The 15902-nt window shown below is 39.5% G+C and overlaps 1 protein-coding gene across 1 annotated transcript in view; it reads left to right on the forward strand.

Moving 5' to 3' along the window:
- LOC104082074 (glutamate receptor 4-like) overlaps positions 1-13006 on the forward strand; it is a gene marked incomplete at its 5' end in the record, with an annotated part of 23184 nt that extends 10178 nt beyond the window's left edge. The window contains 2 exons of the mRNA XM_009585044.1: positions 4138-4248; positions 12758-13006. Coding sequence (XP_009583339.1) covers positions 4138-4248; positions 12758-13006 — 360 coding nt within the window. The remainder of the gene's footprint in view (positions 1-4137; positions 4249-12757) is intronic.
- Between the last annotated feature and the right edge of the window lie 2896 nt (positions 13007-15902).

Genomic DNA, 15902 nt, shown 5'->3' on the forward strand with positions numbered 1-15902 from the left:
AGTGATTGCTACAAGGCGCACAGGTCTTCAGAAATGATACTGTTCATTCAAATGCCAAACTGTTGTGACAAATTTACTTTGAGGCAGATATTTTTTCAATGTTGTTTCCTAAAGGACAAATTCAGCCTCTGTAAAATTGGATGCAATTGCTATAAAGTTCAATTGCAATCAAAATAGAATTGGATGTACTTTAATAGCTGAATTCAATCCTATCCTTTGAGGAGTTTTTTTCCTTGGGGGGTTGAGGTATTTATAGGAAAGCATATTGTTATTTAGTGCTCTCACAGTGACTGTGAGTCTATATACTTATACAAGTGTCATGATATATCTTACATATTTATTCAGTAATCCAGTTCCAGAGTTACTTTAGCGCAAGTTTGAGATGCAGACATGCAAGCTCACACCTATGCTCACAAGCTAAAATTCCTTTAAAAAATGCCTGCCATTCCTCAAAAACCTCCTTTATCTCTGTCTGCGTTTTCATATGGTACTTACTTTTATAACACAGTACATCGTTAATTTTCTGCTTTCCTTCTGAACTTTCCAGCAGTGAGGAATTGCACAATGAAAAACAATCATTCACTATTATAATGAGCTTCCCAAACTGCCAGGTTTTGTTGTACATATTCTGCCTTTAGCTGGTCACAGTTTTTGACAGGAACTTGACATTTTCAGTTATCAATTGTATCTGTGACTCTATGGTTGTCTGGATGAAAAAGAATATTTGTTAGCAGTGCATCCTACTAGGAAGAAAATCTCCCTCCCCACTATATCAGCAATGCTGAAGCTTCCTGTTAGCTGCAGACACCTAAATCAAGGCTCCTGTGCTGTAATAGCAATTGCAAAGAGAAAAGGAACATTTCAACTAAATATACCAGAAATTGTGCATGGGAAGAGTTTGTGCTTGTTTGCTGCACTAATAGAAAAAAAAAATTCATTCATATTCACTCATACTCACTCATATTGAATTATTTCATGTATTTGTAATTCTCTGTGGTGTGTCTGCACACTGCTCTAGGGACTGCTAAAATGACTTGCCTCTCCATAATTTTTTTTCAAAAAGGAAATTAATGAAATAGTAAATGGAAAAAATCAAGAGGAAGGTTGGCTGAATATACACAATTCTTTAATGCATATGAGACCAGGAACCAAAAGCACTCCCCTGCGCTTCTAGACTGTCATATTGCGTCACTGCATTCATCTGAACAAGATGTTTCTCCACATCATGGAGTCAGAATCATATGTGATGGTGAATTTTAGTCTGGGTTCTACAATAATGTTAGAAGTAATATTGGCTGCATAACTGATCTGATCATTTAGCCAGTTTCCATCACACTGCAGTCTTTTCACAGACTGTCCTTTGGCACTGATAGTTACACTGACACTCAGTCTAGAGGCCACTTTCCACTAAAATTCCCTTTCCTTTTCTGGTAAGATGGACAAGGCATTCCTCCCTCACAGCTTTTGGTCTCTTGAACTCCTAATTAATCAAGGAAGGAGGGAAGGGAGAGTTGCTGCTGACTGATCCCCAGGTACTTCTGAAAAGTGAGCTGTGCCAGCTTGAGTTGCATCTCTTTGACAGGAAACTTTTAAAATCACTGCCGCTGTCTGCACCTTTCCTGGGAAAAAATATCAGTCTCTTAATTCATTAGGTTCTCAGCAACCTGGAGAGTCCCTTTAGATGGGATTAGAGCACTGTTCTCCTACATGTTTGTGTCCATGTTGTCTGTTTGACACAGAGCTGAGTGCTCTCAGCACTGGGTCAGAGGAACAGGCACTGAGCCATTCCCCAGCAACCTTGTCAGAGGGTCCACAGACAACCATGATCTAGTTGCAGAAAAGAGGATGGCAAGAAGGGGCAAAGGGAGGGTGTTTGCTAGTGAGTCACAGGTTAGATGCGAGAGAACCTTCAGCTAAGGGATCTATGTCTGGCGTGCTGAAAGGATGGGTGGGAAGGTGGAATTAGACATCTCCAAGTAAGAGTGAGACAAGGGACCACTGTCTTGAACCACTTGCCATTCATAGAATCGTAGAATCACAGAATCATTTAGATTGGAAAAGACCTTTAAGATCATTGAGTCCAAACGCTAACCTAACACTGCCAAGTCCACCACTAAACCATGTACCTAAGCAACACATCTACACGTCTTTTAAATACCTCCAGGGATGGTGACTCTACCACTTCCCTGGGCAGCCTGTTCCAAGGCCTGACCACTCTTTCAGGAAAGAAGTTTTTCCTTATGTCCAGTCTAAACCTCCCTTGGCGCAACTTGAGGCCATTTCCTCTCATCCTATCACTTGTTACTTGGGAGAAGAGACCAACACCCACCTCGCTACAGCCTCCTTTCAGGTAGTTGTAGAGCGCGATGCGGTCTCCCCTCAGCCTCCTCTTCTCCAGGCTAAACAGCCCCAGTTCCCTCAGCCACTCCTCAGAAGACTTGTTCTCTAGACCCTTCACCAGCTTTGTTGCCCTTCTCTGGACACGCTCCAGCACCTCAATGTCCTTCTTGTAGTGAGGGGCCCAAAACTGAACACAGGATTCAAGGTGGGGCCTCACCAGGGCCGAGTACAGGGGCACGGTCACCTCTCTTCTCCTGCTGGCCACACTATTTCTGATACAGGCCAGGATGCTGTTGGCCTTCTTGGCCACCTGGGCACACTGCCGGCTCATATTTCATAGACATTCGCTTTGTACTGGGAACATCATGAACACAGCATTACTAGGAAGCCTTGCAAATGACCTTTCCTACCTAACTTCACACAGGGCAACATTAAATGATTGGGATGAACTCTAAATCCAGAAATACCACTTGCTGATACAGATACTAATGATGTCACCACATGGAGTGAGGAGATGAGTGTGCTGTAAGATTCTGACTGGCCAGGATTTACAAAAACAGTGAAGTATTTTAGGTCTCGTATCTTCTTTTGGCCATCCAAAGACATAGTACATAGCCTGTGGGGATTTTCTGGGGACACGTGGGGAGTTTTAAGTGTTCATTGAGCAGCTCCCAAACGCATCAATAAAAGTTTGAAGGGGAATCTCCTTTTCTCAGGCTGCCTTCATCCCATCCGGTCTTACAGCAAGCACTGCATCCTTGAGCCCTCACAGGAAAGGATGTTTACTCATGTCTTGTGCCCAGCAGCATCACTACCAATGCAGAGGGCACAGCTGCAGGCTGCAGCGGTGTGCACTGCAAAGTGTGATGTCTGTATGTAAAGGAAGGCTTCTGATTGCAGGCATACCGCTTTTATTTTTTTTTCTCCATGGGAATACAAGAACGAGTGATTCAAACCTGTTTCTAAAGTAGTTCATGGCCAGCAATGAACAAAGTCAGCTGTTTCACCTTAAGGCTGCTCTGGGAAGGATTGTGGCAGCCTCAATGCAGTCAGAGAGACGAAAACCTGATTTGTTCCACCTCCCTGTAGGCACTTACCAGAGGTACTTTTAGAGTGAAGTCAGTCTCACCATGCATTAGAATCAGCTGGGAAAGCAAGCACCTTTCTAGGAGGGGTGTTTATCCTACGTGAGCTGAGTCACTATCTGGTGGTGTCTGTCTGTCCAGTGAGTGTAAAGAAAGCTTTAATAACAGCTTCTAATATAGGTACTGAAGGTCAGTGCCAGCAGTTAAGTGGAACAAGTCTGGTGTAAGTCCCTGGGCTGGGGTCTCCCGGGAGGCCCACAAGGAGCAGGGAATTGAGATCATCCATTGAACTGCAAAGCTGTCATCCAGATGTCTTCCACTCCTCCATCTAAGACCAGAAGATCTGGAGGATTAGTGAATGAAAATTTTCTTGTGGAGAGCAAAAATTCTTATATCTCCTTTATGCCCCAGGAAGGCTTCAAACTACTGAAAATGGGATTTAACTTGTGCCTCTGGTCGAAGTAAGTAGCTCAGATCATTCAGAAACAGCTGAGTGGCAGCGATACCAGGTCTGACTCTGTGCAGCAGTGGTGCAAGATGGTATACGCAAAGTATTAGATACGTACCACCGTGCACCTGTCTATAAGCATCAGCACTTCCTTTGGTACAAAATTATCTTTGGATGACTCTGTTGTTCTTATAATAATTTATATTTGTACTTATACAGAATGTAGACTTTTCTACTGTAAATTATATACATTTTGTTTTGCAGGTTGGTTACTGGAACGACATGGATAAACTAGTTTTGATTCAGCATGAACCTACACTTGGAAATGACACTTCAGCCATTGAGAATAGAACAGTAGTTGTCACTACAATTTTGGTAAGGTGTTTCTTTTTTTAATGCTTATACTAGTGTGTGACACAATCTCATTTCTAGTTACGATCTAATTTAGTCTGCCAGTTCCTAGGTTAGTGGGAGGGTGAGAGCCATATATCTTAATTATCTTGGCTGTCATGTCTGTAGAGATTTTTTTTTGTATGCATTTAATATAATGATTCACTTGAAATCAGGTTTTTAAAATTGAGTTGTGGTAATTTTTTCCATTTTTTACTAAAGTAAAAAGTCTCAGAAATACAAGTGAATTCTTTCAACCTCTAATTGATAAATCTTGACCCACAAGAAACTGAAAGAAAAGAAAAACATGAAACCTCTAAATGACAGAGCTGAACAGAGGGTATAAAATGAGGTGTCTGTAATGCCAGTGTCCTTTTTTGTTGATGCATTATAAATCCAAAATTGGCATTAGCAAGAGCTAAAATTCTAAGTAGTATAGTTCAGTCAGCCAATCAGAACTGGATTATCTACTTTTAACTGTGAATGAAAACATGAATTTAGTAGATGCATTTGAACATATTTCTTAATATGTTTATTCAGCATTTCAATAAAATTTCCATTTTAATAAAATCTAAATAGATTTGGGGTTTGGTTTTCCAGTGTTATTGGTGTTTTTAAAGAGTGGTTGCAAAGGAGAATGCAGTTGCTTCATTCATTTACATTTTTAATATGTAGTTTTTCAAAACCATTGTTTCTTACAAATCTGTATTTTAAACAAAATATTTAACAATTATCCCTCTGAAGTCAGACATGCCCTTTTAAGCTGATGTTTGTCAAAGCCAACTGGCAAAGGGTGACCTTTACCTGATCGCTTTTAAGATTTTACATCTCAGTTCACTGCCCTTTTCACCTGCTTCATTTAGACAAGATATTTTAACCCTTTAGAATAAGCTGTGTCTCAAATAGGAAGGAATATTGTGTATGTGTTGTTAAGCAATAATTTTTCTAATTTAATACAGAGTTGAAAATAATCCAAAGGAAAGTGTCAAGACATTTTCTTACTCAAAAATGCAGTTAGTTACCAGATTTCCAGCAGTGTGTATCAGCATTTATACGTTAAGTATGTCTTAACAAATCTCCTGTTGAAGATTATCATTCCAGGATGCAAACCAACCAAACTACTGTACAGGAATTCAGAATGTAACTCCTAACCAAATTGTGTAACTTTCTATTTTATTTTATTTTTTTGCATGGGACATTTAAAATATATGTATCTTTTTCCTAAAAAAAAAAAAAGACTTGGTGATGGAAAAAAAAATATACTTCAGTACAGTCCTCCTCTTTTCAGCCTCTGATGAAGAATCCTATTTTAAGAAATTGATCAAGGAAGAAAAGAGTCCCAAGATGCTGCGAACATTCCTAACTAAGGCTCAAGTATTAACCACCAGTCTAGTAGCATTGAGATAATTTTTCCATATGGATTACTGTTCCTCTGACTGGATGACCAGGCACTGAACCACCAAGAAAAGTTCTGTGACTAATCTGAAATGTCTAGAACAGATGACGTTAACCTTCAACTTTGCCAAGCTGAGAAGAGAACGATGTGAATAACAAGCTTTCAGTCGAAATTTTCCTCTCATACCAATCCTGATATCTTTGACTGAAGCTACCATACCTGAATACTGTAATTTCCATAAATAGCTCCAAGCTTAGGAGAAGCGAGTAAAAAATAATAATGAAAAGTAATAAAAAGATTCCTGTTTGCCAGAAAGGAAAAAAAGGAAAACAAGAAAACTTTTAAAATGTGTTATCTTGCCTGTCCTGTTTGCATTGAAGCATTTTGATGTGCATAATAAATGTTATCTTCAAAAGAACTTTTCCAGTCCCTGTATTGAAAGGACTGGTGGGATCATTTTCAAAACCAAAAAGCTGAATTAATATTCCAGAGCATGCCCTATGTTTATGCAGCATGTCATTTGGGGATAAATGCAATTTTTTGAAAGCAGTACTGCTTCTTGACCAAAAGTGTCCCCTTTCAATATTTCAAAATCACAGTGCAAGAGAAATATATCAGAATTTGGTTTGAATAAGAATATATGGTGAATTCTGCCTTATCATGCCCATCTCCCATCCACTGGGAGCTGCACACATGATGCTGAAGGCAGATGAGAACCATGATTCTTAATATTGGCCTGCCAGGGCACTGTATTTAGCATCCACAAGCATATGATCACACACACAAAGAAAAGATATATTTAACTAGAATAACTTTCAGAATCCTGTTATTTTGCTCTTCTCTGTATTGTAGTCATATTGCAAATGCCAGACAGAGACTTTTTGACCTCTTCATTGCCTTCTTCACATTGAAGGGAAGTTGAACCATTGTAGATGACATGTAATTTTGGTTGCATGCATATTTTCCAACATTAAACTGAAAAGCTTCTGCAACCAGTGCTGTCAGGCTTTTCAGTCTTCAAAGACAGGTGTCGTGGCAGCATAAGAAAAGTTTACAGATTTTCAGCATGGCTCGCTTTAATTTTTGCCTGAATCCAAGTAGCATAAGTTGATTTGCCTGCTGTTTCTTCAGTTTTTATGTGTCTATGCTTACTTTGCTGTAATGTGGCTATATGGCTATTGTGTAGAAGGTGTATTATAACAAATTAGCTCTGCAATCAAAGAACTTACTACAGTGTTTTCTACTTGGCAAAATATTATGTTCATTTGTAACGTAGTGAGAGCACGTAGAATTTATTTTACAGTTTTGGTTTAGTGCATAGGCACTCAACCTATCTCCAATTAGTCATGTGGTGAAGGAGCAGGTCTGAGAGAGGGGGCAGCAGGGGCAGCTGATGCGCTTTACTCTACCAGGTGCTGTGCAGCCCTGCTTTTTATAGTTCCTGGGAGAGCCCCGTGTCCTGCACCTCATGTGATGCACAGCCTCCTGCACATCTGGCCCTCTGGAAAGGACAGATTTTCTACCTGTCTGCAGAAGCATTCCCTCCAGCGGGGGCTTGGGACCTCCAAGTGCACAGTAGGCTCATTGTATGACTGGAGAAGGGATGCCATGTGCAGCCCTCCTCTAACACTAAGGTAAAGTGAGTGACTTATCTAGCTAGGCAGAATGATCATCTCTAATTTAGCAAGTTGAGAAATACAGTGACAAGACGTTGAGGTAGAATATAGGAGAGTAGGCTGGGAAGACTACTCTCTAATCCATTTCATGATACAGCCAACTCTGTACCTACTCTGAGATTGCAAAACTTAAAAAATCCTAAAAATCATATAGAACCAAAGCTCGATGTACAATGAGCTGCGTCTGCATTGTGGCTTCCAGCTCAGTATTTTAATGAGATAGTCTTGGTGTTGGCAGATTAAGCTTCAAGGGCAGGATCCAATTCAAGACTGAGTCACGTAAATGTAGATGGCTTTACAAAGGGTATTCATTCAGTTGCCCCTTATAAGTACCCAGTGACATTTAAGATGCTCTAGGATATACTGCCTACCCCCCATTTCTTACACTGGCAGGATGACACTTGCCTGTTTTATACCATATATGACCACTCCATGTGGATGTCTCAGCTACTGTATGTTGTTTCAGACATGTGGGATGAGTTGCGCCCCAAGTATGTAAGTTTTCATCAAAGTCCACAAAGATTTAGAAATTGATTTAGTGGCCCATAGGTGGATGCCTAGCATTGAGGATATCAGACCTGTCCGTAAAGGGGCAGCACAAAGGACCTGCAGAATGGCACTTGGGGGTCAAGCAGGTTACCTTAGGGCGTCTCAGATGACAGATACCTTCATTAGGTGACTGAGAACCACCCTTATTGTTTTGACTGATACACTCTTGACGGAGTCTTACCTCAAAAATTCTAACTATAACCTCCTTTCTCATAATAGAAAAATATTTTTTCATTAGAAATTTTATTAATTAAATTCTTTAATAGACTGGAGAAAAAATTGAAGTTTGTTGCATGACAATAATAAAGACTTCAAACCGAATCCTGGACACTTTATTCAGAAAAAAAACCCCAAACCACAAAACTCAAAAAACCTTCCATTGACATCTACAGAAGTTTCTTTCAGAATAAAGTGTGATAATGTGTGCCACTCCTGTTCTAAAAATGAGACATTTCCTTGCACAAATATTTGTCATTTTTACAAATTATTTTTACAATGTTTAAAGATTTTGAAATGAACTTTACAATAGGAAAGACAAACATAGATCTGTTTGGTATTTGGGTTAGTTACTTTCTCCAGCTTCCCTTATAGTATGAATCATCAGTTGTGAGCATTTTACTGTACACATGAATTTGTGGCAATGTGGTGGAATGATTTGTTTACATCTATAAAGGTAATTGTTGCAGACATCAACTTGTATTTACGAATGTTAAGTATTGTTATAAAATTGTGAATTATATAAGTAAAGCTTGCACCATTTCAAATACCTGTTCCGTGCTAGTCATTGATCATTTCAATGTGGACTTTTCCTTGATTCACTACCCCATAGAATACTATTAAGCAGCTGAAATCTTGCAAATGTTACGGTGTTAAACCTCATTCGGCAGTAAGTCAAACCTGTGTTTTATACCAGTAGGTTAAGAGTTTATAGTTCAAAAATGTAGTAAATACAAAGATGGTGGGGAGAAGTAATATTTTTATTAGACAAGATGCTATAACTGGAAATGGTGAAAAAGCATGCCTACTGTTTTCAGCTATTTCAGCTGACCTAATAGAAGATACTACCTCTCCATAGATAACTTGCATCTCTTATATCTTTAGACTAGCGTGGTTACACTAACATTACTACTAATTAGAAAATGCTATTGTAATAGAATATACAGAAAAAATAGTCTTTTTCAGTGTCAGAGATAGAAAAGAGCATCAAGATATGGATGAGTATAGGCTATTGATCAATTCAGATATTTCATGACTTTGCAGTGTAACCTTACAAGTTCATCGGTGTAAGTTGCTTGTTAGCAAACCGGTAAAACTTGCCTTTCAGTGCCCCAATGTTATTATAATAACATCTGCACACCTCATTAGTTTGAAACACTCCAAAGTCTGAAATGGATCGAATTTAAAACTACTGCTACTATTTGATTTTTTTTGCAAACAGTCCTTATCAGAAAGCCACATTCAGTCCTATCCACATCCCCCCACCAAATTCTACCTTGAAAATACATCTCTCATTATTTGGCAGGTAAAGTAGGCACAACAGTTAAAGAAACTGTTATTTATTCTGTATAAAATAGGTAGGAGGGAAAGAACAACGTAGTAAGCAAAAGGTAGTAGATGTTCCCATTATTTTTAATCGTATTGTTTCACACTGGCAGATCTCACTCAATTGCTGCTTCTTTTAAAGCAGTCACAGCAAGAGGTACTACCTTACTCTATAAGAGAATTGCATTATAAGAGATGTTCCTTGCTGTATTTTGCTCTAAATACGTAAGATCAGAGTGTGTAGAAAGAGAAGTGGATGGGGAGAGAACCAATGTGGTTCCTTCAAGTCACCCAACAGATCCCTGCCAGAACCCAGGTCTTCTGAGCCCCGACTTGGTGGTCCCTCCACTGGACGGGATTGCCGCTGCTTGCACCTACCAAGGATGGTACTGGACCCTACTGCTTCCCTTCTCAGTGTTCCCTCACAGAACTCATGGGGAGGAGGGCTGAAGTTTATTTAGCCTTTAACAGGAAAAATAAAGCATCTGTCATCTTTGCTTTGCTCTATAGGGACAGTTGAAATGCTTTTTTGTAGCAGCCCTGTCAGTGATGAGGTGCAGGCAGAAGCACAGTGTCTGGGTTTTGGGGGAAGGGGCAGGCTGACCTGGCCTCCTCTGTGCCTGTCTGCTTTGTGTCCCTCTCCAGAATTATTATTTCCTGGTGTGACTTGAATTGTATGCCTTTGGCTTGGGGTTTTTAAGAAAGATTGAATCAGAAGAGCTAGCAGTCACCAACTCTGGTCTTTGAAAAACAAAATTGCTTTTGAGGTGCAGCAAGCAAATGTAACTGAAGCTTGTAAGGAGAGTCCACAAATGCAGGATACTGGACAAGACTTGGATGTATTTCTAGCTAGCAGTTGGATAAATCACAGTCAGGAAACATAGTATTTTTTGCCTCTGTTTATTTTTAACCATTTTTGTGAAATAACATATGTAGAAAGGCACAGATTTTTACTTTTCCTCCCATGGGAACAAAAAGCCTACATAAGAGAGGAACACTTGATTCATGTGCCCAAAGTACTTCCCAAAATCAAGATGTACTGCAAAGAGAGGGCAGGACCCCTTCTCCTTGCTCTTCTCTCTCCCCGCCTCTGGAAGACATGTGGTTGAGATTAAGCTGATTTAACTGGGGATAGGAATACAAGAAATGGTGCAGGCTGCTGCTAATACTCAGCAGTTTTCCTTTGAAGATAGAAACTCTGTACAGGCAAAGGCATTGCACTGCATCCCTGTAGTGATTACACTGTGTAGTTAATGCTGTAGCTCAGTGGTCTCCTCAGTGCCCAGGCCACACACATCGGGATGATAACAGCTTGTTTTGTGTTTGCCCCAGTTTTAGAAGTCCTTGGCAATCCTTAGCTGTGCAGTGGTCGTAACTATGTGCTCAAGAAATGCAACAATCTGCTGTTGTCAACCTCAAATTTCTCTGGGCATTTATACTCATATATAGGTCAAGGAAACAGATAGCCAGACAGAGTTTGACTTTGGAAGTGATCATTATGGACACTTTTCTATGCTGTGTGGTTCCTTAGCTGAAGTAATGGCCACAACGCATCAATGACCTCCAACACTGAATTACTGCTAAGGGATTGTGGCCCGAAGAGGCATGTCCATAGCAGAGAACAACATAAGAAGGAGACGATGGGAGGAAAGCTGTTCTGGGAATACACCTGAGAGTGAGACATTCCTGCAATACTTAGGAACTGATTCTGTCTTTAAGGAAACACTAGCACTTCCTCATTCCCAAACTGTGTTGAATTTAATCTGGGACCTTTCGCTCACATTGAAGTAAAAAAACTACACAACTTTCTCCACGCACATTGCACAAAGCTCTGTTCTGCCATCCTTATATGAAGGTGGGACCTGGGCAGAGTTACCACAGGGAGTAAACTTACGTAAGTAAAGGAATAGTGCCTCCCACATAAAATCTCTCTTTTCTATTTCTCTGCCTTTTCACCTTGTAATAGTAAATTAAAGATACTGTTCAGACTTGCCTATCAAGTTCTTATCTTGGGCGGATCCATACCCTGCTAATAGGAGCTACATATTGGTTTCTGAAAGGAAAAATATACCTGACACACTGAAAAATTCTGGAATTGGTTTATTGAGTCCCCTATTGCTAATGCCACGCATCCTCCATTGTTAAACACCTAATAGAGGTTACAAAATAATTGCTTACAGCTGATGTTGATGTAGTTTCAATGAAGCAGACATTCTCAGACTACACATTTACCTTTATTTTATTTTTGTACTAATTATGTATGTAGGAAAGATGTGAATAGGGAAGAGTACTACCAAGGTTAGTGTCAAAAAAACCAACACTCGCCAGCACAGAGAAAACTTAAGTTGCCAGTATTTTGTGATGTAAATTCAAACAAAGGGTGCCATTAGCGACAAGTATTTTTTCTGGAACTGGCTATGAATATGAATTATGTAAAGTAATTTAAAATACCACCAGAAAGTGTAGTGTTACATAGTGATTGCTAAAGTCTGAATCCCCACAAAGCAAAAAAGAAAAACATGACCTTGTTTTTCCAATGTGACCTTGATTTTCCAATCACATAATGTTCACTATTGTGATAGTATGGTTTACAAAGGGAATGTAAGATCCACTTTTCGAGACAGGTTTTATTTGTTTTCAATGGCACACACCAACCAAAAATATTTTGGTACTTCTTTTTCATGCAGCAGGTAAAGTCAGTGCCAGCTTAATACCATTCTTGTCCATGCATATTGCTTAGATTCATCCTAAAAGACCTTGCAGAATCTTCCCCCTTTATTCAAAGGGGAAGAGATGTGTTTCTTCGGGAACGTATTTCTATGTTCTCACTAAAATACATGTAGCCTCTTAGTAAGTATGCAGTCTAAACCGCAAGAAAGCAAATCATTCAGGCTGTGCATCTCAAATTACATAGATAGTAACCACACTATGTTAGAGGATATGCCTACTTACTGAAGTCAAAAGTAAATTATACCTTGCATTATCCCAGAGTCATTTGCATTGTATAGGTTTGACCTCTGTTCACGCTTTAAATTTAGCATATACTGCACTAAGGTCTTTCATTTAAAACAAAGTAAAATTTATATGCATTCTTGGATGGTTTTTGTGTTTATAATTTGTAAAGTTGATAAATGTTATGAAATGTATAAGCCACATTACAGTGTAAATAGTATACCTTTCCAGAAGGATTTCTGTTCATACATTTTAATTTAAATGTGTTAATACTAACCATGAACTTTTGATAAAATGTGTGTTGTTCAGTCAGATGATGTTACTTTTCAGAGTATATTCTGTATATTTCTCCTTTACAGTTCTACTTCTTTCATTATAGGAAGCCCCATATGTTATGTTCAAGAAAAACCATGATACGTTTGAAGGGAATGACAAGTTTGAAGGATACTGTGTAGATCTGGCGTCAGAAATTGCAAAACATATTGGTATCAAGTACAAAATTGCCATTGTTCCTGATGGAAAATATGGAGCAAGGGATCCAGAGACAAAAATCTGGAATGGGATGGTGGGAGAACTTGTTTATGGGGTAAGCATACCAATTTTTGAAGCAGGATTTGATTTTTCATAGTATTAGTCATCAAATAGGAAGTATATGTGCATTTTATTTAACCTTGGGGTCACAGAAAAGAAAGAGAATTCTGTTTCAGATCTCTATGCTTTCATTTATTTTCAAGAGAAAATCAAGTAGTTTCATGCAAATTCTACTATTTGTTCAACTAGTACCTTGTAACATTAGAACATCCATAGTTTGCACATCGCTTAAAAATTCATTAATGTTAGAACTAATGTTAGAGAGCATCTATTCCTGATAGATTGTAAAACTTAGTTGGGAAGAATATCACTCCTCATTTGTTCATTTTCATGGAATGGGGGACAGATTTTTTAAAAAAGATAGGACTCTTGGTCTAGTTCGAGAAATGGAGAATCCACCATCATATGTTAAGCATATATAACAAACCAGTACAGACAAGTACACCATTAGGCAATTCAGAATTAAGACAGACTTTTTTAAGATGAACATCAATAATAAAACTTAAGAGCAAACCTGGTAAGTTCAGCAACTAAGAGCATTATGTTGTGCAGTGATCTGGAGAAGGATTCTTCAGAATAGCGTAACAGTTAACAGTTCTGTTGACACATAAAGTTGTAACGAAGATAGTTCCAAGAAACCCAAAGAAATGTTTACAGTATCTGGTGTCACCAAAAGTAGCAAAACTCGGAGCTGTGCTTGCTGATGACTGCAGTTGATAATATCTACACTGAGAAAAGATCAGAATTCTTAGAGAAACTTTTCATTTCAGTGATGGAATAAAAAAAAATCCTAAAACTATTCAGGTGAGAACATCTCCACCAATGAACTCATAACATGCCTCAACCTCCCTATAAAAACCTACTGCATATGGGTTGGTCCATCCACAGTTGCAGTTTCCACAATTCCAGTGGCAGTTACGGCCACGTGCGGCAAAAGCCTAGTGGCTTTTCTCGCAGCTCCATTTCTGTTCCCTTCTGTCAGCTAAGTATAGCTGATAAGTTTTGTCAAAGTCTTCTCATCAGTTCAAGGGACTCCTCAACGTGGAATAGACTGTGTGCTGTAGGAGTATGGGAAATGGTGCCCCAGAGTTTTGTTGATTTCCCCTCCACACGGGAATGGGAAGGTTATACCAGCCTCACAAAACTGTATGTTACTTCTTGGAAGTTCTTGGAGAAACCAACCTCACTTGTGTCTTTAAAGAGTGGAAAAGCTGAATGATCACCAAGTATGTATATCCACTTTAGTGGCTTGGAAGCAGCTCAATTCTCAGGATTTTAAAAGTCAGGGTTATTTCAGACTTATTTTATCAAAATGGAGACGACTCCTTGTCTGGCGTTTAATCGCAATAGCCATCGCGTGGATGTCAATGGCTATGCATTGTTTTACACCAGTAGGTTTTTTAAAACATCTGAGAAATTTTACATATTGTGAGAAAATTCCCTTGCCCAGATACAGAGTTTCAATAGCAGAGTTTCAGTGGCCTATCACCTAGTTGAAAATTATAGAGGAAACTTGAAATTACACTTCAGTTTTAAGTTTGGGGTTTTTTTTCCTTTTATTTATCTTGAAAAATTTATCTCATCAAACCCAAACTTCCCTAGTGCTAGACTGAAATACAAAGTGCCATTAGGAAGCTCACACAGAGGTTCATGCAGTACTGGAATGTGACCTGCTGCTGTTAACGTAGCTGAAAGCAACAAAACTCACAGGCATAAGGAACCTGTTGCAAATCACCTGCATGAAGAGGGCGTCCCAGAATACATGGTCAACACTTCATTTTTTGTAATCAGAAAGAATGAGGTGAAGGCTCTTTAAAGGTTTGATGAACAAGTTTAAAAGCTCCTGCACAACTCTCCATTTCGGAAGGCTGCAGTGTGATGTGATTCTGGAATTGAGCTCTGGGAATGAGCCACAGCAAAGCTCTTGGAGGTGCTTTTTTATTGAAAGAACTAACAGAAGTCCGTTGTTGCCCAGTATACTTGCTGTACTGTCCGAAGGCTCCCTTAGACTGTATCTATCCCAGTACATCAGTGGTACCAGGGAATGTCCCTCAGCACTGGAACTTGCTTGCCTAACTGTTAAATTGCAACAATGGTCCCTTCTATATTTTTAGCCCATAATTACTCTCCAAAACAATTTTGGAGCCCAGCTGGACACTAGGATGGGGGAGAGACCGTTCCCTATAAGCAGCTTGAATGCAGCCTTCCTGGTTTAGGGGTTAAATAACTTTCATGGTAGCGACACAGACTGTCCTGTGCCAGCTGGCCTTAAGGCCAAGAGCTACTCCAAGCATGTTTAATGTACTTTTACAGGTGTAGCTTTAAAGGAAATCGTTCTTCTTGTAAACTTATAAAAGTTTGCTGCTTGAGATTTCCATAGCGAATCGATGAAGAGCATCCTCCCTGCAACTTCTTTGAGTCCTTGCCAGATGATTTACAGAACATCAGGTTCCCTGGCCTATTCCATATAGAGAAAGCAGAAAAATCAGTCAGGCAGAGACTTTCCTGCAAAGCTGTGCTATAAGAGGATGTTCATCTTCTCTGGTAGATCCCCAAATCATAAACACAAGTACTCTGAGTGGTTGGCTATGCTTCAAGCAAGGCTTTTTGTATGCAGCCAGGATTGGGACAGAATTTGCAACTGAATTAGCAAGTTAACAAGAAGATCTGTTTGGGAAACATTTTGCAGCTTCTAATTCCCAACCACGTTAAAGGATTAACAGTTAGTTTTGTGCCAGCCAGTGAGATTGATCCTTTTGAGTACCACACGAAAGGCTCCCCTCCTCTCCTGCTCTTTACACCATACCGCAATGCCACTTAGCCCTATCCGTGTTATGAGAGCAGACACGTGCCAATTTTATCCCATGTTCCCTTGAGACCCCTGTGCACTGCTGGTCATTCCGGTAGCTGGACACCTTCAGATACTGCAGAGC

Source organism: Fulmarus glacialis, unplaced genomic scaffold (assembly GCF_000690835.1).
Source record: "Fulmarus glacialis isolate BGI_N327 unplaced genomic scaffold, ASM69083v1 scaffold13469, whole genome shotgun sequence".
Classification (NCBI taxonomy): domain Eukaryota; kingdom Metazoa; phylum Chordata; class Aves; order Procellariiformes; family Procellariidae; genus Fulmarus; species Fulmarus glacialis.